General features: G+C 37.3%; 3 protein-coding genes, 3 long non-coding RNA genes and 1 pseudogene across 10 annotated transcripts; 2 read left to right on the top strand and 5 right to left on the bottom strand.

Moving 5' to 3' along the window:
- Positions 1 to 1,123: 1,123 nt before the first annotated feature.
- LOC119982682 lies at positions 1,124 to 4,809 on the bottom strand (annotated as a pseudogene).
- On the bottom strand, positions 4,080 to 8,953 carry LOC119981761 (UMP-CMP kinase 3-like). 2 transcript variants are annotated; one of them, XM_038824881.1, is made up of 11 exons: positions 8,829 to 8,897; positions 7,737 to 7,797; positions 7,396 to 7,623; positions 7,275 to 7,326; positions 6,543 to 6,660; positions 5,814 to 5,970; positions 5,572 to 5,652; positions 5,341 to 5,448; positions 5,182 to 5,250; positions 4,772 to 4,831; positions 4,080 to 4,291 (listed from the first exon to the last, which is right to left on the bottom strand). In XM_038824881.1, the coding sequence occupies exons 6-10, from the start codon at positions 5,964 to 5,966 to the stop codon at positions 4,820 to 4,822; spliced, it is 423 nt and encodes a 140-aa protein (XP_038680809.1). In that variant the 5' UTR covers positions 5,967 to 5,970; positions 6,543 to 6,660; positions 7,275 to 7,326; positions 7,396 to 7,623; positions 7,737 to 7,797; positions 8,829 to 8,897; the 3' UTR covers positions 4,080 to 4,291; positions 4,772 to 4,819. The 2 variants fall into 2 exon arrangements, with proteins under 2 accessions (XP_038680809.1, XP_038680808.1); XM_038824880.1 differs by lacking the exon at positions 7,396 to 7,623 and having other exon boundaries at positions 8,829 to 8,953.
- A 586-nt stretch (positions 8,954 to 9,539) lies between these two features.
- LOC119982864 (endoglucanase 13-like) lies at positions 9,540 to 13,022 on the top strand. The gene is made up of 7 exons (XM_038826449.1): positions 9,540 to 9,929; positions 10,625 to 10,765; positions 10,845 to 11,258; positions 11,369 to 11,455; positions 11,553 to 11,702; positions 11,930 to 12,214; positions 12,651 to 13,022. The coding sequence occupies exons 3-7, from the start codon at positions 10,902 to 10,904 to the stop codon at positions 12,966 to 12,968; spliced, it is 1,197 nt and encodes a 398-aa protein (XP_038682377.1). The 5' UTR covers positions 9,540 to 9,929; positions 10,625 to 10,765; positions 10,845 to 10,901; the 3' UTR covers positions 12,969 to 13,022.
- Positions 13,023 to 13,364: 342 nt separating this feature from the next.
- On the bottom strand, positions 13,365 to 15,987 carry LOC119982863. Of its 2 annotated transcripts, none has more exons than XR_005464516.1 (3): positions 15,615 to 15,987; positions 14,792 to 14,977; positions 13,365 to 13,992 (listed from the first exon to the last, which is right to left on the bottom strand). It is a non-coding gene; the product is annotated as an uncharacterized LOC119982863 (long non-coding RNA). The 2 variants fall into 2 exon arrangements; XR_005464515.1 differs by lacking the exon at positions 13,365 to 13,992 and adding an exon at positions 14,014 to 14,485.
- LOC119982860 (putative ABC transporter C family member 15) lies at positions 14,494 to 22,397 on the top strand. Its single transcript, XM_038826448.1, has 11 exons — positions 14,494 to 14,867; positions 15,683 to 18,036; positions 18,132 to 18,218; positions 18,569 to 19,225; positions 19,467 to 19,631; positions 19,913 to 20,207; positions 20,612 to 20,826; positions 21,004 to 21,309; positions 21,419 to 21,482; positions 21,566 to 21,805; positions 21,886 to 22,397. The coding sequence occupies exons 1-11, from the start codon at positions 14,825 to 14,827 to the stop codon at positions 22,008 to 22,010; spliced, it is 4,551 nt and encodes a 1,516-aa protein (XP_038682376.1). The 5' UTR covers positions 14,494 to 14,824; the 3' UTR covers positions 22,011 to 22,397.
- On the bottom strand, positions 16,384 to 19,979 carry LOC119982862. 3 transcript variants are annotated; one of them, XR_005464514.1, is made up of 3 exons: positions 19,838 to 19,979; positions 19,431 to 19,608; positions 16,384 to 16,512 (listed from the first exon to the last, which is right to left on the bottom strand). It is a non-coding gene; the product is annotated as an uncharacterized LOC119982862 (long non-coding RNA). The 3 variants fall into 3 exon arrangements; XR_005464513.1 differs by lacking the exon at positions 16,384 to 16,512 and adding an exon at positions 17,748 to 17,883; XR_005464512.1 differs by lacking the exon at positions 16,384 to 16,512 and adding an exon at positions 19,194 to 19,205.
- LOC119982861 lies at positions 20,049 to 22,540 on the bottom strand. Its single transcript, XR_005464511.1, has 3 exons — positions 22,430 to 22,540; positions 20,741 to 20,807; positions 20,049 to 20,186 (listed from the first exon to the last, which is right to left on the bottom strand). It is a non-coding gene; the product is annotated as an uncharacterized LOC119982861 (long non-coding RNA).
- Between the last annotated feature and the right edge of the window lie 98 nt (positions 22,541 to 22,638).

Genomic DNA, 22,638 nt, shown 5'->3' with positions numbered 1-22,638 from the left:
ATACACATCGATAATATTATCCGCTTTGAGTTGTTCGGTTCTCGTCTACACTTACTAGTAAATTATTAAAATACCTGTGCATGCAATTAATGTTGTAAATCCACACCCCCATATACATCAATAACATTATCCGCTTTGAGTTGTTCGGTTCTCGTCTACACTTACTAGTAAATTATTAAAATACCTGTGCATGCAATTAATGTTGTAAATCCACACCCCCATATACATCAATAACATTATCCGCTTTGAGTTGTTCGGTTCCCATCTAGTCCTATAAATGTTCAATTCCGACATATATTCATTGGGCAACCCCCTCCCATCCAACCTACACTTACTACCTCCCATCCAACATACACTTACTAGTAAATTATTAAAACTGTTCCCCTCTAGTCCTATAAATGTTCAATTCCGACATATATTCATTGGGCAACCCCCTCCCATCCAACCTACACTTACTACCTCCCATCCAACATACACTTACTAGTAAATTATTAAAACTGCCTGCCTCTCCTAGTCCTATAAATGTTCGATCCAGACATATATTCATTGGGCAACTCCCTCCCATCTCTCCCATCCAACCTGTGCATGCAATTAATGTTGTAAATCCACACCCCTATACACATCAATAATCTTGTCTGCTTTGAGTTGTCCGGTTCCCGTAGATATATTGGGTCCTCACGTTCTCCTTAGGCTCAAACAAGTGGGCTAGGCCCAACTCACATGAGCCCAGGAAAAGGCTTTGATGGTAGTAAGGAAGTGGGCTTACCCTTATAAATGAGGAAACCACACCCACATCTTTCGATGTGGTATTTAACAATTAATAATTGAATTTTTTTTTTGCCTAAACAGTCCAACACTACCATCTCCTAACTTATCTATAACTGGAAAGAATACACAATGTATGGGTCGCTACTTGTTGCAATCAATTTACATGTGAATGTCTATATATGACTTAATTGAAACTGACCCTATTACTTAATTAGGATATTTAGATATCATAATATAATTTGTGAGTGTCCTCATAAGAGAATTTTATACATATATTTAGGAATTAATCCCAAACATAAGCTATTAATATATAATTTAGTACATGGATGGATGTTCTAGATACTAATTGATTAGGCGAAAAATTAATTAAGGATTTAATTAAGTAATTAATCAAGTAGAAGAAGTAGTAGTGAATCTAGTGATTGACAACGGACGGAACCCATGTTGAAGACTAGCTTGCCAAACGCTGTGAGAGCTAAACATGGTGTCACCGAACTCGTGCACACCACAATTTTCCAGTGCATGAACTATTCATGCTACCCTCCATGCACTCATCGCCCTTCTTGGTAGCCAATAATTCTGAACATCACCAAGTTACTGTTAGAAAATCCGCCCCAAATACTACAAATCAATATTGTTCATTTTGGGCATGAGCCCACACTATTTTGTTCTTCCAGACCGTCGCCTATTAGGGCTGTCCACAATTAATTTTGACATAAATTTAACCGATCAATCGGTCGGTTATTGTCGTTGTTTTGGTTATCGATTGGTTTTTTCGGTTGATTCTTTAAAGAAATATGTAAATTTTTTGAAAAATACCCAACCGATCGATACGGTTATAATCGATAATTTTGGACAGCCCTACATCTATGATATTTAAGCCCAGAAAATGTCTTGGTTGTTGTATAAGAGAGAGTGAATCTTTGCTTATAAACCATTCAGTTGAGTTATGTCAATCCGATGTGAGATTTTTTAATTAGTCTTAACAGTTACCTCAAACGTAGTCAATTATTGTATAACCTCACCTCACAAGAGTTGATGTTCTGAAAAGATTTAGGAGCCAGCATTGCTGGTGTGTGATGATAGAAGCAATCATGGCCCATACTCTTTGGAGGAAATTGTGAGAAGGGAATGAATAATGTTCCTTTAGGTGCCTTGAGCTGTTCTTTGTCTGCTACTCCATCCCCAATCAGCCAAACCTGTCACAATATTCAATTTTTACTTATTAAAATCAACAGAAAAAGAGAGGATAATTATTGGGGATTATTTTATAGTGCAGATGAGGATATAAGATATATATTTGACCTTTTGATCAGTAGCTCTTGTGACTTGTGAGGACCAAATTGTTGCTTCTTTTCTTGTCATGAAGCAGCCTAATTAGCTTCTTATATTTGTCTTCATGTGTGATGCAGACCTACCATGTCAAGAGTATATAAATACATACATATTAGAAAAGAAAAGAAAAGACTGCACCTCAAATAAGATCCTCTAAATTGACAAGGAATCAAAGATCACAATTCAAGAACAAGTAATGGGCCCATAATTCTCTAGGCCCACAATGGGAATCCATGAAAAGATTCCATAGGCCCAAAATTTACTGGGACTTCAGGATCTATACATAGGAGTGGTCATTCGAACCGGACAACGTTTTGTCACCTCTATAGATACAAGAGAAAATGATGTGACCGGGAGCTCAATGGGCCTATGACGGACGACTGTGTTTCAACAGCTTCATTAAGCGGAAAATGGGCCCCTTGTAAAAGGTTTATGGACCAGAAATGACAAGTGTAAAAAAGGCCTGGCCTTGAGGATAATATAACAGTAGGCCCAATGAGCTTCAAAGATTTGATGGGCCTACAACGGAGAACAAAAAACCTAACATGGATACTGCTTTGGCATAGAGCAAGAGCAAGGGCAGAAGCAACTTTGTTGAGGCTGGTGACTCCTAGCAGAAGCACTTGATTGGTTCCCTTTGGAATGCTATTGAGCACAACAGCAACAGCTAAGCTACTCCCATCTACCACTCTCGTTTTCAGTTTTGGGTACTTTTGTATGTATATCTCTCCATATCTATTCAGCTCCTTCCCCTGAAAAAAAACATTGTTGCTTGTTGGTCATCATATAAATCCAAAAATTTATTCATCTGAATTGAATGGAAAGAACACAACTTGCCTGGTTGAGAAGACCTAGACTTGGAACCTTAACCCCTCTTTCCTCGGCTTCTACTATGGCTTCCTCAATTGATTCATTTATCACTTCTCTTTTCCTTGACACATAGTACTACAAAAAATTTAGAGCATGATTTAATAGAAACACACCATTAGAGCATGATTTAATAGAAACACACCTTTTTTTTTTTAGACTGAAGAACCACCCAGCCCAACAACTGAGTGAACGTGAAACTCGGGCTGTCAGAATAACCCGCACCACCCATGCTAATGAAACCCACAGAAATATTCTCAATTAGTTCGAACTCCCGATTTTAACGTCATTCACCTTGAACCCAGAGATATAACCAATAGAACTATTGAATATATGTATATGTATATTACCTGTATGGTATGTGTTGGTATGAGCCAAGTTTGCGAGACAATTTTCTTGAAGGAATTCCTTTGTGTGACCACAAAGCCACTGCCATAGAACCAAGACAAGGCCTTGGACCATATGGTGAGTGGCGACAAAGACCATATAGAAATAGAAGTGTTTGCTGGTGTGGTCAAATGGGTTAAGTGAACCACATATTGGAGTCTTGAGGTCTTTGGAGAGATGTTTGGTATACGGAATCCATAGACTTGTCCATGGTATTGTATACGTAATCGTAGATTGGCATGAAGAGACAGTAATTTGTCTAAAATTGCGTGTGATGCAAGGAATGAAATCTGTTCAACGAAATATTAATCAACAATCCTACAAATATGAACATTTTTTTTGTCCCAACTATTTCAAATGTGATGACATACGATTTTATATGGATCATGTGTGTCCTTCTCAACATTTAAAATAAGTGGGACAAAAAACACTACAATCCTTAACATTTTCAAATATTAATTCACGATTAATTAACGTCTCTCTCCTTACTTTGATACTTTTACCTCCTCAACCTTTAAACTTAGGAGACGAAAATGGTTCGAATTCCCCTCCCCTGTTTCAAAAAAAAAACCCAGTTTCTCTATTGTTTTCTTTATCTTATTCTCTACCAACGGGGCTTGCCAGCGCTTTGCCACAGAAAAAGGAAAACGAGAAAGAGGGTAATGTTGTTTGATCAACTACGAGAAATAAAAGTATGTCAACGAAGAAAAAAGAAAATAGAATTAACATAATAAGCACACAAATAGGTGCACTATGAGTATTATTATTATATTATTATTAATATTGTTCTGGAAATACAGTAACCAAAATGAAACATTGAGAAAAAAACACCACGTATAGACTATACCCCCATGGCCCCATAAAGTATGAAGTATAAACTATGAAAACCTGCCCCATAGAGTATACCAAAATACACGGTGAATGACAACAATACCTGAAAAATAGGGTAAAAAAGGCATTTATCATGATCCAAGAAGCTTGCCAAAAAAATAATAATTACAGAAGATAAATAAAATAGAAGTCCAACAACAGATTTGGTCCCATATTTGACATCGCGCACACAAAGTCTCTTCACATAGTTACTGTTAGTTGTGATGTTACTGCTTTATGGTCCACCTTTAACTAAGAATAGTAACCTGATTCTACATAAACTAGACAACAAAATTCTCATTCACAAGTTTACTAAGGAATTTCAACATTCCTGAGAATGTAACATCGACTACTTACGACTATTATCTATCCAGGACGCAACAGCAGAATAATATTCTTAAAACGTGACATTATCAACGATCTATAAAGTGAATTACCAGCAAACAATTCTACATTTGAATTCTTGTTGTGCATGCAACGGACAAAGAGGGCATGTATGTTTGTCAACTATCCACATAAGAAAACCGAATAACGATAGCATTACCTCGTAAGAAATTACGTCTAACAAACTCTGTGGTCCATCTGCAGTGTCTTAAGCAGCAGCCTGCACACCATTCATTCACATTATTCAGTTAACAAAAGACTTCAATAGCCATACTCTTTTCTGCTCAAGCATTCATTGCATACACTTTGTTTCGGGTACAGAAGAAAAGCAAATTAGTCGTCCATGTGAAGTCATTCTACAGTGAAGACAGCTGGCCAAAGCTTGACCAATTGAGCATTAATTAAGATTCATAATTTATCATAACTAAAGCAACAGTATTAAAATTGTCAGAGCAGCATATTGCGTGCCTAGTTCAAGAGCCTTAACACAAAACTTCAGAATTACATTTTCCTATACACTTAGTGTATTAGGAAGAGAGTCAATAAGATAGCACATCTATGACGTTTTACCTTCTCCTTTGGTGTAAAAATGATTTTAACAGCCTCAAAAACCTCTTCAACAGGCTTTGCAGCATCAATCTGGAACAAGAGCACCACAAGATCAATGGCTTCAAATACTCAAAGGAAAGAAAAAAAAAAAAGAGAATCTAATTGCACAGAGAACGTTACCTTTCGGACTTTTCCCTTAGCATCATAGTACTCAACCACAGGGAGACTGGACTCCAGAAAAACCTTGAATCGCTTCCTTATTGTTTCAACATTATCATCTGCTCTTCCCTTCATTAACAAAAAAATTAAAATTAAAACAGAAACAGGAGGATATTGATATAGAAAAAAGAAATAAACCTGAAAGAATTTCAACTCTTATTGAGAGAAGAAAAGAAAGCACATTTATCTAACCTGATTCCTGCTCAGAATGCGTCGCTCCATCTCTTCCTCGGGACAATCAAAGAATAGGACGAATTCTGGCTCAATCTTAGTCTGCAGGGAGGACTTAATTTCATCACATACATCAATGACTTAAACTCAACATATGCTGAAATAGCTATTGTACAATGAGAGTCTTTCAATGCCAAGCCAAAAAATAAATAAATAAAAAATCAAACTAAAAGTCTAAATCATGAGCTTGTGTAGAAGCTTACAACAGCTTCGAACGCCGCACGGTTCTCCTCATTACGGGGGAAACCATCAATAAGAAATTTGTCATTGCCACTTTCTTCCATAGCCTTTTGAAGAAGCTTAATAGTTACCTCTGAAGGGACAATTTTTCCCTCATTTATCATGTTCTGAATCATGGTTCTGTAGAGCACAAGGAAAGAAAGAGTGTTATATGATCAAAAAGTCGACAGAAAGTTTTCCTATCATAAATATTCCCTATTCTAAAGTACTTGACAATCACATAGTCTCCAGGAAGGAATAGATGGAAAGGCAGATACTGATGTTAACACAAGAGTATACATCCACCTCTGCCACTCAATGCAAAAAGCACAATACACAACAAAATAAGCACGTAATGGATCCAACAAATCATATTTCCAGAAAATGCCAGTAGATTATACAAAAACTGATCTTAAATCTGAGTCATAAAAACATGGACTACGAAAATTGTCATTATTCAATGTGTTATGTAAAAGTAAATTCCTTAAAAGGAGGCTTATATTGAGTTTACAAACAGAAGATAAGCATAGTTTCAAAACCCATTAATAATGAGACAGAAAACAAAGCTTAAAGTTAAAATACAGGAATATTGAAAACCAAAATAAAAACACAAACATACACGCACATATACTCTGCAAGACTTCATATAATGGTACAGAGTTCAAAAGTGAATATCACAGCTTAAAAGAATTTTAAAAAAAAAAGCACAATACCCATTTTCAGAACCAGATTTAGTTTCTGCTCGAAGAAGATCTCCAGCACTAAGATGTGTATATCCAAAGTGTTGGACAATATTTGCACACTGAGTACCCTTTCCACTGCCAGGGCCACCTGGTCAATACACAAGTTCAAACACAATAATAAGACATAAGGAAGGGAGCTACCTAATAAACTGGTTGGAGGAAAAAATTGGGGTAGATATTCATAGAAGCAACAAACACACACTGTAAATATCAAGGAGGCACCACAAGTCAGCAATTATACAAATAAATGCACTTGCTAAATATCAAGACCCATCGTCAAATTATTCCTACATATTTAACAGATTTATGGCATTATGCTAGCAAAGAAAATAGAAGCTGGTTTGAAGCCCGAACATAGTGGAAGATAGAACACTGAAATTTCAGACTCTCGAAATAAAAACAGAAACACAAATTGCATAAGATCAAAATCCAAATGATAAAGAAAAATAGAAAGCCATAGGCTTGACTCCTTTCTTGGTGATGCATGTATATGTACGCGCGCGCTCACACACACGCACACATATATATATAATATTTAAAAAAAAAATTAAGTTATGGCCAGTTTTCCCTATGGAAAAGATACATAGACACAATGAATCTAAATCCATTAACAATTAAATTGTTTTGAACAATTTGATACAGATTTCAGAACCCCACAGTTGCATTAAAAAAATTTTAACACTTAAAACAAAAAATACTCACCCAAAACAAAGACAACTTCAGTCTTCTTCTCAGTTACACTTCCATTTGCCTCCTACAACCAAATAAATAAAAAAAACTCAATGCTAAGAAAATTAAATCAAGGATGAAAATACGTGAAAACCTTTTTTTAAGTCCAATAGTTGAATGATCCTATTTCTTGAATTTCCATTTGTCTGATTCTCAATCCTTGTCATCCTTTTCTAGTCCTCTTGGATAATTTTTGGTTCTAATCCTCTTGGATATTTTTCCTGCAAGAAAACATGTTTCTGCAGCAACTCTCTTTTGCTCCCTCTAACTCTCCCATAAATAGTAACTATTGATTGCATTACTTATCCTTCTGAACAACATCCTATCCACCACAAAAAAAAAGGGAAAAAGAATCACGCATAAAATGAAAACTAAAAACAAGAACAAGATGTTACCATAAAGCTGCCATCAACCTCAAATTAACCGGACTATTACCTTAGCCACAGCATCAACAGCAGTTCCCATGAGTACGAACTAACTTGAGTTTGAATATTGTCTGCATCAAAGGAATACATAGTCAATCTACAAAATTAATAAAAAAGTACCAATGTCGTAACTCTTAATGAACAATACATGTTTTCAATTACAGATCAAACAAACCCACTATAGTCTGCACATAAAATACCCACAGAAAGGAATTGATTGAGTATTTCGCAAAGGCCTGATTTAACAATCTAGCAACATGTGATTGCAGTGGCGAAGTTCAACTTATGTGTGATGTATTATATCACTAATCACAAAGGCTACATTTACAATCTGCAAGATTATAAGTCATTTGAACTTGTTGCCAAACTCAACATAAGTGTGATCAGAGTCATCAGACACACCTAACAAGAAGTTTCCTTGTATAAACAGGAATACTTTAATAAAATCTTGACAGATCCAGCTGATGGATGCCAGGAACTCCCATTTTATTGCAGAAAATTTTAAATAATAGATTTCTAGATATTTCATATGCTCAGTTCAAACAACCAAGCATGCCTGTGCGTATCTGAGCAGGTATCATTTTGATTCATTGATTCATTTCATTTCTAGCAAAGTATATTTCAACACTAACAATAATCCAATGTATAAGGAAAAGGCAAGCATGTACAGAATAAAACTGCTCAGATCCAAGTGAGGAATCATTAAACCTTCTAGTTGAATGGCAAAACAATAACATCATCTAGCTCTATTAAATAGTAGCTTTTGTAGACGAGACGTTTCTGCATCAATTTCAATTCTACTCGTAATTCAAAAACACAAGAAACATAACAAAATGATAGATTCAAAATCTAGAACAATTTCATGAGTTTTCTTAGCGACCAAACATAGGCGATAAAACTCGAAAGGAAAACGAGATCACAATGATAACCTGCTCAGATCCGGATGAAATCGGAGATAAACAAGAAATGTTTGGAAAAAATCCAACAAAAAAAAACACCAATTAAATCACCAACGAAACAGCTACAGCTTCCAAAATGCAAATAAGAGATTTCGAATCGTAGATCCACTAATACGAAATAGAGGCAGATCAGAGCAACCAACCTTCGAAAACCGAGGGCGCGCGAGAGAGAAGGGGGAAAGCAAGTGGAGGGAAATGAGATCTGAGCCTTATTGAGGAAGAGGTCCGTGACAAAGGACGCGAAACGTGCTGCTGCCTTTAAATTAGAGATGTTTGAAATGTAATGGCCAGCCTACCCCAATCCTATGTGGCGTTTTTGGTCCGTATAAATGGCAAAAAGGGAACTTCACATACGGATTGCGTGATTTAAACGGTTAAAACTTCGAATAAGGCAATAATTAAATGCGCGTTCTTTGAGTAAATGTGAAGCTGATTGCGCATCAGAGATCCCAACGGGACCAAACCGTTAGGGATTATTCCCTGCAACAGGGAGCATTTGAGTGATACCGAAAACCGGCATCTCAACCGTCCACCACGGCATCTCATCTCTAAAACCCACTATCCCTATATCTACATATGATGGGAGTTCAGGCATGGGTCTTGGTCATGGCTTCCACTTGAAAGCCTGAAAACTCCACAGAGGAATTCTTCAAGTCCAAGCAAAAGTGATCATTCAGATTTCACTTCAGAGTTTATTATTGGGCCTAAGTTCATATTTGGTGGGCTGAGAAGTTATGGGTTAGACCCGCAGTCTGCGCAGATCAGTGGGCTTCTAGTTTTGGGGAAAGTATGAATGGGCCTCAAAGGCCCATCCCAATTAATCTTTCCCCAATTCCCATCGCAGCAAGAAAAAGTTTAAGCGGGAAACCACACGGGCTCACAAGGGGAAGCCATTGGAGGGAAAAGCCCTAGCTGGACTAGATTTTCAGCTCTTGAGAAATGCCTCCCAGAAAGAAATCAAACCCATTGTCTTCAACATCAAGGAAATCGAATTCGAATCAACACACGCAGCCTTAGAAGTTCGGAACCCAACATTTCTCTGAACGCCACTCCCAATCTCAGATCCTCAAAAACGCCACCGTTCCGAGCCACCAGAACCCTAAACCCTCTGCCGTTCCTGCAACGTCTCCTCGCTCCGCCACTGAGAGTGACTCTGAAATTGATCGAAAATCAGTAGCGAACAACACGAGGGGTGCCGTCAAAGAGGGAACACCCTTCGGGTTTATCTCTTGAATTTAATTTAGGTATTTCACTATTTTATATTCTTTCAATATTACACCATTAATTAATTTAAATTCGACGGTATAAGTACATGATGAATGATTATTTCTTGAATTATAACAGTAGTTACCAGTGTGAATCGTTTTGTACTATGTACGGCTGATGTGATGTGATTCTATGTATAAATTATCCATTATCAAATCTTTCTTTCTTAAAATCGTAACTTATTTTCATTTTTCTTCATTTGAGATTTGGTAATATTGTTAATAGGACCCAGGAAAGGGAAAGGATTCCATAACCTTGATCTCCATTACTGCTGTCAACCAACTGTTTGCATATTTAGCAAGTTTATGTACAAATTGCCTTGCAAAATCTCTTTAAATTGGTAACTAAACAATTTGAAAAAAATTATTTCCCACTCATCATCAAATTGAATGCAATAGAATCTGTTAATATACTATCTTATTACCTAAATGCACTATCACAGCCTTGTTAATTGGAATTAGCAGCAAAAATGGACAAACTTACCATCTAAATAAGCCACTATGGTTCTTACTATCTAGCTTTCTCTACAAATAGAAGTAACCCAGTTCAGTATCTTTGTTTCCACACATTTTTTCTTTGACTCGTATCTTCTTTATACTCAAAAGAGTAAATCATGCCTTGTAGAAATACTTTTTCATGTTTGATTAGCCTCTCCATTTTGTCATTGATTCAGGGAGCTGTTCTAAGTGACTATGGGGCTGCACTTACCAAGACATTGTTGTATTTTGAGGCTCAAAGGTCTGGAAAGTTGCCACCTGACCAAAGAGTTCAATGGCGTGGAGATTCAGGGCTCAATGATGGTGCAGATTCCGGAGTAAGCTATATTTGTCTCTTTTTTTTTAAATTATTATTAACGTGTGAGAGGACTCGAACCTAACATTGTCACCGGACAGATTAATCTTGTGGGAGGCTACTACGATGCCGGTGACAATGTAAAGTTTGGGCTTCCAATGGCGTTCACTATGACAATGCTGGCATGGAGCGCAGTTGATTTCGGTGATCATCTTAGTTCAAGAAATGAACTCTCAAATGCATTGGGAGCAATCAGATGGGGCACAGATTACTTGATCAATGCACACCCAGATCCGGATGTTTTGTACGGAGAAGTTGGGGATGGTTACTCTGATCATGACTGTTGGCAGAGACCAGAGGACATGACAACCCCAAGAACTGCATACAGGATTGATGATCAACACCCTGGTTCAGACCTCGCTGCAGAAACTGCTGCTGCTCTTGCTGCTGCTTCCATTGCTTTCAGGCAAACTGATCGGCAGTATGCTAATCAGCTTCTTGGTCATGCAAAGCAGGTATACATGGACTTGCTTATGTCAAAAAAGTAGCATACATGTTGTGTTAGTAGAAACAGAGTGAATCTACAATAATGTCGTTGCTCATCCCACTATATATGTACTTGCAGTTGTTTGAGTTTGCTTGTAATCACCAAGGACTTTACCAGAACAGCATAGGAGTTGCAGGGGGTTTCTACTCCAGCAGTGGATATGAGGTTCTAAATTCTAACCATATCATCAGTCAATTTATATATATATTTATAGAGCATTATTTCAGTGGTTAATTAATTATTTAGAGATTTTGATATATAGGATGAATTAGTGTGGGCAGCTGCATGGCTTCACCGTGCAACCAACGATGGAAAATACCTAGATTTCCTCAGTACAAGAGGCACCGATGGCACAAGATCTGAGTTCTCTTGGGATGATAAGTTTGTGGGTGCGCAAGTTCTTATTGCAAAGGTACTTATAATTAATAATTTTCAGAATCAAATACAAATTTTATTTTGTAATTCAAGCCTAAACACATCAACAAATATTATCCGTTTAAAAAATGGATTTGTTATATAAGAGGTGATTGACCTTTACTTATATGACACTTGATTGGATTATGTTAATCCAATGTGACATAATAAGTCAGTACCTAAACACAAAGGTTTCCTTATTTTCTTATGTTTCTTGTTGTGTAGCTAGTTTTGGAGGGGAGATTACAGAAGAGTTCAGGGACATGGGGACAATACAAGAACCAGGCAGAGCAATTCATATGCTCCTGCCTTCAAAAGGGCAACAGCAATTTGGGAAGGACTCCAGGAGGTTTGTTATGGATTCATCAATGGAATAACTTCCAATATGTCGCCGCTGCTTCCTTCATCGCCTCCGTTTACAGCGACTATCTTCAAACAAGTAGTGCCTCCATCCAATGCCCCGGTGGCAGCGTTGGGCCATCCGACCTAATCTCATTCGCCCAATCGCAGGTATCATTATATACTATCATCATTCATCACCATTAGTATACCTATAAATGTAATTTTTAGGATTAGATCCTTTGTAATAGTAATTCATTGAAAAACTATAATTGTTCGAGGGGAAATAGTTAGTTTTTCAATATATATTTTCAAATATGCGACCTAAAACAACTACAAACACACATTGGGAAAATATGCTAAAGTTTAGTTTTCCTTAAAACAAACAGAGCATTAATGTATAGAAGTCACCCGTCAAGTGACGTACCTTTTGAGACCATTTTCCAAACAATTGCATGGACAAAAAATTACGTACAGATCGGGTTTAGACCAAGACCCTAATTCCCTATATCTAAATATAATTCTGTCATCTTTGTGTGTTTGCATGATTAGGACGTATACTTATGTTTTTTCACTCTGTGTAATATTTGTGAACCCTAAAATGCAGGTAGATTACATGTTGGGTTCAAACCCGAAGAACATGAGCTACATGGTTGGATACGGGTCGAAGTATCCAACCGAAGTTCATCATAGAGGAGCGTCTATTATATCAATAAAGAAAGACCCTACACCCGTGACTTGCAGAGGTGGATACGGATCTTGGTTCAATCAGAATGGCCCAAACCCGAATGTGCTGGATGGAGCAATAGTCGGAGGCCCGGATCAAAGTGATGGGTATTATGACTCCAGAAACAATTTTCAACAAGCCGAACCGGCTACCGTTAATGTGGCGCCTTTTACCGGCGTTCTTGCTCGGTTAGCTTGAATTTCTCCTTATAAATCAATAATTAAATATTAATAAAATAGAATTATTAGCTTAGACTTTTTTTTTTGGGTTAGTATTATTAATTTAGACATTATAATATTTTATGCAATTGAATGGCGTTTGGGCTCTTAGGAAGATTGCATCTCTTTTTTGGGCTTGGGCTCTAATTTAGAACATAAAAGCCCAAGAGATAAGTCCATTTTATTTCAAGGTGAGCTTTATTTGCAACTCAATTTTTATCAATTACACCTCAATTTTTTGTTATTTGGAGTTGTTATTTTCAATTTTTATAGGGTGTAAATATAATGAGATAAAAACTGAAGGTAAATAAAGCTCACGTTATTTCAATCAATATTACCGTGCCCGCATCTTAATTTTCAACTCTTGTTTGGGCTTGGGCTCTAATTAAGTAAATAAAGCACAAGAGATGAGTCCATTGTTTGGGCTTGGGCTCTAATTTAGAAGACACAAGCCCAAGAGATAAGTCCGTTGTATTCAATAGACATTACCCACCAATCCCGCATCTTCATGTTCAACTCTTGTTTGGGCTAGGGGCTCTAGATAAGTAAATAAAACCAAAGAGAGAAGTTCATTTTTCATCTAGTGACATGATAAATTGAGTAAAAAGACTCAAAATCTAACAATTGGTCATATGGGTATTGCTCATTCTTCCACGATCTCCCTAATCCCTACTTGGCAAAATTGGAAAAGAAAAGCATTATAATTTACATGAAAATAATTAAAAAAAAGTTATCAATGATAGAATGAGACAAAAGTTCACATGCTGATAGGATCCTGGAATTGTATTTTACCTCCATTAGAATATTCTGTTAGGTTGCGTTTAGGTCCTAACGTTTGTTAGACTCCGTTAGTTAAGTCGGTGCCTTGTTTTAGTTATAAGAGCTGCTGTAGTTGTTTGTTAGGGACAGTTTTTGATAATGAAAAGGAAATGAAGAAGTCTTTCTTCACAACTCTTTGTTCCTTCTTTGTATTCTTCTTCTGTCTTTCCTCTTCTCCATTCTTGCTGGGTTAGATTTGAAAGGGGTTCATAACACATGCATGTGTAATGGAATACATGTCAGAGTACTCAAAAGCTAGCACTATCATGTAAATTAGACTGCTTTACATTTATTTAAACCAATATATATATATATATATACGTGTGTGTGGAATCTAGAGTCTTGGTCGCTCCCTTGATTTATTAAGATTTTTAATATATATAATCGACATAATTTACCAAATAAATTTATCCAGACAGACAAATAAAAGTCACCATATATAAATAATAAAAAAAGGCCAGCAATTAGAAAAAAAATTCAAAATAGAAGTCACCACGAAACTCTCTTATAAAAGTATGACCTAGACTAAATGATAGTATGATCGATGCTTATCAAAAGACCTTACCAAAACCAACCTGTTATGGTCAATAAAAAAGTTAAAAGCAGAAGGAATGTTGTATCCTTTTCTTCTGCATTTGATATTATAGTCATTATCCTTCGAATGTGCACGCGATAAACCTATCGAACCCACACAATAACTCACAAATTATTCACCAAGTATTTTCAGAGATTAATAAATTATATAGTAATATTATGGTGGTTGGGGTTTGTTAAATATTGCACAATTCCATCTCTGAAGTTATACCAACCATATATATACCATAAAAAATGACTATACCATTATAAGTACTATACCAAGCAATATTTGACAAAACACAACCACCATAATATTGTAAAAAATGACTTAAGTGTCAATAGATACCATTACTACTATAAATTCATTTGCAAAGATGAAATGATTTATCGAGTGATGGAATAAGGTACCTTAAATGCTTTACCTTCGCTGGAGATAGGAGGATGATGCATTTGGAAGAGATGTTCCCGTCACGTACTTCATCGTGTAAGCTTTCTCACTGTTTTTTATTCATCCAAAATAATTAACGACGGAAACTGTTGTTCAATTGATCTTGAGGCACAACACACCATTTGGTCCTTGTTCTTTGAATTTACCTGCAAAAAAATATGTGTGGAGATGATATGTGGTTAGTGATAGTAAAATGCATTAATTTCTCATATTAGCATGGATGATATGTGTTTGTGCTGTTAGTAACTTGGATGAGTAGTTCTATGCATGCAATGCAACACTATTTACATACTAAATAGTTGTGACGATATTAGGCAACAACAAAGTTCACCGTAATGAAATCTACAAATATAGAATACATCAAAACTTGAATTGGCAATCTAGCAGAAATTAAAACCTGTAGGGAGCTTCCAAAATCAAAGTTCTAGGTACAGATTATGGATTTTGCTCAGTTAATAACAGTGCGAAAGGCAGATAATAACAGTGTGAAAAGCAGAGATTTGACCAATAGTGAGAAATATGATGAAAGGATGATATGCCCAGGATAAAGTTCAACTATTTAGCTGTTTCAAGATCTATCAAGTAGAATACTCAAGGCATCAAAGCAGATATAGGAATGAATATCACCGGAGTTATTGACCAAACTACAACCATATGCTAGAGAAAAAAAAGCTGCTAAATCCAGTTTATCGACTACTCAAAGAGTATGAATTTTGTGTCTGCTGCATGTGTGCAACTATGAGTACCTTACATATATGATGAATGAGCAGAATGAGAGCATACCAATGAAAGAAATTGTCCAGGTGCCCTTGTTGAAGATGTTCATAACCTGTTTTTATATTCTGTGACAGCATTTAACCTCCTTCGGTTTGGGGAAGCATGGCTGCAGTTAGACTCACCTTGTTTATGGGAGCACCTAAGCATGGCCATCCAGCTAGGTTTCCTGGGAATTTTATTGATCCAGTTTGTATACAGAATATTGTGCCAAATATGCAAGTTCCAAATAAAGGGTACAGACCAAGGCACAACCAAGCACCCAATTGGTGTCAAGTTCAGCTTCTCTTACAAAGCCACCCTAGTCTCTTCTGCAGTACTCCTGGGAACCCATTGTCTGATGCTACTGATGCTTCTGAATGGTTCCGAGATCCACCATTGCAAGGCCAGAGTTAAAGCTTTTTCATCAGAGATTATGCAAGTATTGTCATGGGCAATTACACTAATTGCAATATACTGCATTTGGAAGAGCAAGAACAACAAGTTCCCTTGGATTCTAAGGGCATGGTGGATTTGTAGCTTCTTGTTACATGTTATATGCACCTTTCTTGATACCTATTTCAGAGGTGCAAACCATGAACCTCTTCAAATACAAGATTATGCAGAGTTCATTTGTCTTCTTGCATCCACCTTCTTGCTGGGTATTTCGATCCGCGGTAGGACAGGCACTGTCTTTGTGGTCTCCAGTGGCATCACCGAGCCACTTCTCGTTCAGAAAACTTACAAGGATTCAGAAAGCAAAGAGAAATCTCTATATGGGAGAGCTAGTCTTCTCCAACTCATCACTTTTTCTTGGCTCAATCCTCTCTTTGCTGTCGGCATGAAGAAACCTCTTGAACAAAATGATATCCCGGATGTGGATGTCAAAGACTCTGCTGAATTTCTCTGTTGCTCCTTCACTGGAAATCTGAATAAAATCAAGGAGAAAGATCAAACCACAAACCCATCAATCTTTAGAGCAATATATTTCTTCACAAGAAAGAAAGCAGCAATAAATGCAATATTTGCAGTCGTCAGTGCATCAGCATCATATGTTGGCCCATATCTCATCAATGACTTTGTAAATTTCTTATCGGAGAAGAAAACTCAGAGATTAGAGACTGGATACCTTCTTGCTCTAGCATTTCTAGGAGCAAAGACAGTAGAGACAATAGCACAGAGGCAATGGATCTTCGGGGCTCGCCAGCTGGGCCTTCGACTTCGAGCTGCATTGGTATCTCAAATATATAAAAAGGGTCTGCGCCTGTCAAGCCAATCTCGCCAAAGTCACACTGGTGGAGAGATTATGAACTATGTGGGTGTGGATATCCAACGAATTGCTGATTTCATCTGGTATGTGAACACCATATGGATGCTGCCGATACAAATATCCCTCGCAGTCTATGTTTTACATACAAATATAGGTTTGGGATCATTGGCTGCATTAGCTGCAACTTTAACAGTGATGGCCTTCAACATACCCATTACGAGGATCCAGAAAAGATACCAGTCGAATATCATGCAGGCAAAGGATGGTAGGATGAAAGCCACTTCAGAAGTTCTTCGAAACATGAAGATAATAAAGCTTCAAGCATGGGATACTCAGTTTCTCGAAAAGCTAGAATGCTTGAGAAAAATAGAGTATAACTGGTTATGGAAATCACTAAGGTTGGGGGCATTTTCAGCTTTCATATTCTGCGGGTCTCCTGCATTCATTTCTGTGGTAACTTTTGGAGCATGCATGCTCATGGGGATTCAACTCACAGCGGGGAGAGTCTTATCTGCACTAGCTACATTCAGAATGTTACAGGACCCAATATTCAGTTTACCTGATTTACTATCAGTAATTGCACAGGCTAAAGTTTCAGCAGATAGAGTGGCTTCCTTCCTTCGGGAAGAAGAAATTCAGCTGGATGCCATAAAGTATGTTCCAACAGATCAAGCAGAGTACACTCTTGACGTTGACAACGCGAAGTTCAGTTGGGATCCTGAGTCAAGCAGCCCAACCCTTGATGGAATACATTTAAAAGTAAAGAGGGGGATGAAGGTGGCAATTTGTGGAACTGTAGGATCAGGAAAATCTAGCCTGCTTTCTTGTGTTATTGGAGAAATACAGAAACTATCAGGGTCAGTGAAGATCAGTGGAACAAAAGCTTATGTTCCTCAGTCACCATGGATTCTGACAGGAAACATCAGGAATAATATTTTATTTGGGAATCCATATGACAGTGCCAAATATGACAGAACAGTTGAAGCATGCACTTTGACAAAGGATTTTGAGTTATTTTCCCATGGTGACCTAACAGAGATTGGAGAAAGAGGGATAAATATGAGTGGGGGGCAGAAGCAACGGATACAAATAGCTCGCGCTGTTTACCAAGATGCAGATATATATCTATTAGATGATCCTTTCAGTGCAGTGGATGCTCATACAGGAACCCAACTCTTTAAGGTAAGTATCTTCTAGTTCTAGGCGCTTTGCACTAGTATATATATTCTCCTACTCTCATGCACCAATGCAACAGTAATTTAATTAACATTTTGCAGGACTGCCTGATGGGGATACTTAAGGACAAGACTATATTATATGTTACCCACCAAGTTGAGTTTCTCCCAGCAGCAGACCTCATATTGGTAAGAAAAATTGCTGCACAAGTTCTTAATAAGCATGGTCATTTTATGAACAACAACATGGAATGCCAAACATACTCATTAATTCAATGGATATGAATTGATGACTCAAAAAAAGAAGAAGATATAATCAGCAATGGAAAGCATGTTTCTATAGATTTTCACAATAATCAGGAATTTCATCAATTGTTTATCTAGAAAATCCTCTCTTAGAAAGTACATAAATATCATCAAATCATACAAAACGATGAGAAAGCTGGGGAATTTGGGAAATACTCAAGTTACTTGCCAGGTAGAGGTTTGTGAGCTGTTGGAATGCTTACAATAACATGATTACTGATATATCTTGACAGGTGATGCAAAATGGAAGAATTGCACAGTCTGGAACGTTTGAAGAACTTCTAAAACAGAATATAGGATTTGAAGTTTTAGTTGGTGCTCATAATGAAGCTCTAGAGTCAATTCTCACAGTGGAAAGTTCAAGTATAACATCTCAAGAACCAGCACATGAATGTGAATCCCAAATTGACTCAAGTTCAAATGCCGAACTACTACACACACAGCATGATTCAGACTCAGAGCATAACCTGTCCCTTGAGATAACAGAAAAGGGAGGAAAACTGGTGCAAGATGAAGAGAGAGAGACAGGGAGCATTGGAAAAGAGGTTTACTGGTCATATCTGACCACTGTGAAGGGTGGAATACTTATTCCAATCATTATCTTGGCAGAGTCATCATTCCAAGTGTTACAATTAGCCAGTAACTACTGGATGGCATGGGCTACTCCTCCTACAAGTGAGGCTAAGCCAATATTTGGCATGAATAGAGTATTACTAGTTTACATACTACTAGAGGTTGGCAGTTCATCTTGCGTATTGGTGCGGTCATCACTAGTGGCAATAGCAGGAATTTCGACAGCACAGAAGCTTTTCACAAACATGCTGCAGCGGATGCTCCGTGCACCAATGGCATTTTTTGATTCAACCCCAACTGGAAGGATCCTAAACCGGGTGAGTAACTTAAAAACTAAAAAAAAACTATCAGAAAATTTCCGATTTGGCAACTACACAATATTATATACAATATACCCAAGTACTTTCAATCTTATATACTATTCCTTAGCATTGGAAAGTTATGCAACATGTTAGATATGATTCCAAGATATATATTTACCCTCGGACCAACACGTTAGATATGATTCCATGAAATATTTACCTTCAGACCAACACACTAATGCAATCATATGAACAGTCATCTACAGATCAAAGTGTGCTGGACCTGGAAATCGCAAGAAGACTAAGTTGGTGTGATATCTCGATAATACAGTTACTAGGGACCATTGCAGTGATGTCGCATGGAGCATGGGCTGTATTTGTTATCTTCATTCCAGTAACTGCAATATGCATATGGTACCAAGTAAGCAACTTCTTCTCATCTTCTCTAAATAGTTTGGATATTATAATCTTAGCATGTGGAAATCGCACTAAGGAATGCCCACAATGAATGCACAAGAATATAATTTTAAGATGTTTCTTGAAAGGCCCTAATGGAACATTTGAGTGAAGTTTGGAAGGGCATATTTTAAATGATATTAAACGAAAGAATAAATGAGTCATCCTTACGTTGCTTTCAATGCAATATCTGAATTGCTGTCATGTTCTGTATAATGAATGATAAATTATTGGTGAGTGCTCCAGCAATATTACACACCAACAGCAAGAGAATTGGCTCGCTTAGCACAGATACAGTTGGCTCCAATCCTTCACCACTTTTCAGAATCGCTATCAGGTGCAGCAACAATACGTGCTTTTGATCAAGAAGACCGCTTTTTCAATGCAAACCTCTGTCTTATAGACAGCCATTCAAGGCCGTGGTTTCACAACGTATCTGCAATGGAATGGCTTTCCTTCAGACTGAATATACTATCCAATTTTGTGTTCGCCTTCTCATTGGTTGTGTTGGTATCCCTCCCTGAAGGAATCATCAATCCAAGTAAGTCATCATCATCGTCACACACTATGTTTGGTTGTGATCGATTATATGAATCCATATTAGAAACAAGTGAGAATCCACCACATGAATCTTCTGACATTAAATTTTACAGATTATTTACCATAACAACCACACACACAAAATCCATGAAAGTTGTTCACTAGTTTTGCACTATCCACTGACCAATCCCCAGGAAGGATCAGTTCAAGTGGATGTCATGCATGTATCTGACTCATATAGGATGATATCATCCCAACATACCAAACCAGTACTCAAATTTTGGCCTGTTTTCTTAGCATGACTATTTATTCATTTATCCAGAAACTAGAGTGAAATAAGCAAAAGGGATTAAAGAAGTGACTCAAGAGAGATCACTTATATGCAATTGTACTTTTGTCTTTCAGGCATTGCAGGGTTGGCAGTAACGTATGGAATAAATTTGAATGTTTTGCAAGCTTCAGTTATATGGAATATATGCAACGCAGAAAATAAAATGATCTCAGTGGAAAGAATACTTCAGTACTCGAACATACCAAGTGAAGCACCTCAATTGACTGAAGAAAGAAGACCCCAAACTAGCTGGCCAGAAGTCGGAACAATCTGCTTTAAAAATTTGCATGTAAGTATTAGAATATATATAAAATTGAAAAATGTTTGAAAGACTTCAAAATTGACATGATTGATAAGCAGAGATCCAATCAATTGCAGTGTAGCAGATCCATTGTAACATCTGTACCCACTCAAGCATGTTTATTTCTATTTACTAATATGTATAGTATATATGTTTTCCTCCCAGATTCGATATGCAGAACATCTTCCATCTGTCTTAAAGAATATTAGCTGCACCTTTCCTGGAAGGAAGAAGGTCGGTGTCGTGGGAAGGACAGGTAGTGGGAAATCAACCCTTATACAGGCTATTTTCAGGATTGTTGAACCCAGAGAAGGGAGCATTATAATCGATGATGTAGACATTTGCAACATTGGGCTTCATGACTTGAGGTCAAGACTAAGCATCATTCCGCAGGACCCAACAATGTTTGAAGGGACAGTGAGAGGAAACCTCGACCCTTTAATGCAATATTCTGATCATGAAGTATGGGAGGTAATCATTCCTACAAAGAGACAATTAGAGTGACATTTTTTGTGAAATATAATGTCCTATCTATAACACAGGTTATTGACTAATCATTGAAAACCCCCAAATATTGCAGACTTTAGACAAGTGTCAACTGGGTGATCTGGTGCGTGCTAAGGAAGAGAAATTGGATACCACAGGTCAGGTTCATTAACTTGACTGCTACTGATTGCTGATTTAGTTTGTTTCCATCAAGAATTCTTAACACTGATGGCTATGGCAGTGATTGAAAACGGAGAAAATTGGAGTGTGGGGCAAAGGCAGCTGTTCTGTCTTGGAAGAGCCTTACTAAAGAAGAGCAGCATTCTAGTGTTAGATGAAGCAACAGCATCAGTAGACTCTGCTACTGATGGTGTGATACAGAAGATTATTAGTCGGGAATTCAAAGATCAGACGGTTGTGACAATAGCACACAGAATCCACACAATTATTGGCAGTGATCTTGTTTTAGTCCTCCATGATGGTAAGCATAATTAAATCATATAATCAAGTGATATGATCCAGAAGAGATTATTTAAATTAACATCTACTTGCCCTTAACAGGAAGAGTAGCGGAGTATGATACCCCTGCAAAGCTACTTGAAAGAAAGGATTCATTCTTCTCAATACTGATAAAGGAGTACTCCAAGAGATCACAGGGCTTCAACAGCAAAGAAAAGTCCACATAATTAAATTCTGGCTAGTCAGAGTCTATGAAAACTGAAAACATCCTCGGATGATGCCAGTAGACAGTTTGACCGAATGAAGCCATGGAATCAACAAGAACCCGCTTGTAGTAACCGTAACAACATGAAATGGAGAGCTAATTTTCATTCTTTTCGTTTCAAGGACAACCCCAGAAAAGAGAAGTTGCACATCCAAAAGCAGGATATAAGCATATCAATGTTTTTGTGGAATTCTTATTGTTGTAATAGTAATATTGGATGATGGAGAATTTTTGGATGGGTTACCATTTGCAATTTACACACCAGAACCCAAACCCAGGAAAAAGAACTAAAACAGCTACCAAGCACAGCACATAAACGACACCAAATAAATTCAACCGAAAAAAAAAAGAACACTAACTAAATAGAGAGTGAGGACATACCTTTCACGATCCTCGAGCTAAGCCCTAATGAATAACCCAGTCTCTTCCAGTTCCATATCACCAGAAGTTCACATCTGGGCGCAGAAAAGGGGAATGGAGAGGATTAGCCGATCAACTCTCAACTCTCAACTCTCAACTTAACGTGAAGCACTGTATTGGGCCTTTTCTGGGCCAATATTGGGCTGGACCCAGAATGGTCGAAACTCGAA

This window comes from Tripterygium wilfordii, chromosome 17, assembly GCF_013401445.1.
Source record: "Tripterygium wilfordii isolate XIE 37 chromosome 17, ASM1340144v1, whole genome shotgun sequence".
Classification (NCBI taxonomy): domain Eukaryota; kingdom Viridiplantae; phylum Streptophyta; class Magnoliopsida; order Celastrales; family Celastraceae; genus Tripterygium; species Tripterygium wilfordii.
This window is presented reverse-complemented; position numbering and strand designations above follow the sequence as displayed.

Bases quoted from the DNA above. Each gene is read 5' to 3' on its own strand.
- LOC119982860 (XM_038826448.1), top strand. From the start codon at position 14,825: ATGATGCATTTGGAAGAGATGTTCCCGTCACGTACTTCATCGT. The intron at 18,037-18,131 runs GTAAGTATCTTC...AACATTTTGCAG, and splicing joins CAGGAACCCAACTCTTTAAG to GACTGCCTGATGGGGATACT. The intron at 19,632-19,912 runs GTAAGCAACTTC...TGAGTGCTCCAG, and splicing joins CAATATGCATATGGTACCAA to CAATATTACACACCAACAGC.
- LOC119981761 (XM_038824880.1), bottom strand. From the start codon at position 7,766: ATGGGAACTGCTGTTGATGCTGTGGCTAAG. The intron at 5,653-5,813 runs GTAAGCTTCTAC...TCCTCCCTGCAG, and splicing joins GTGCGGCGTTCGAAGCTGTT to ACTAAGATTGAGCCAGAATT. The intron at 5,449-5,571 runs GTTAGATAAATG...TTGTTAATGAAG, and splicing joins GCATTCTGAGCAGGAATCAG to GGAAGAGCAGATGATAATGT.
- LOC119982864 (XM_038826449.1), top strand. From the start codon at position 10,902: ATGGCGTTCACTATGACAATGCTGGCATGGAGCGCAGTTGATTTCGGT. The intron at 11,456-11,552 runs GTTCTAAATTCT...TTTGATATATAG, and splicing joins ACTCCAGCAGTGGATATGAG to GATGAATTAGTGTGGGCAGC. The intron at 12,215-12,650 runs GTATCATTATAT...CCTAAAATGCAG, and splicing joins TCTCATTCGCCCAATCGCAG to GTAGATTACATGTTGGGTTC.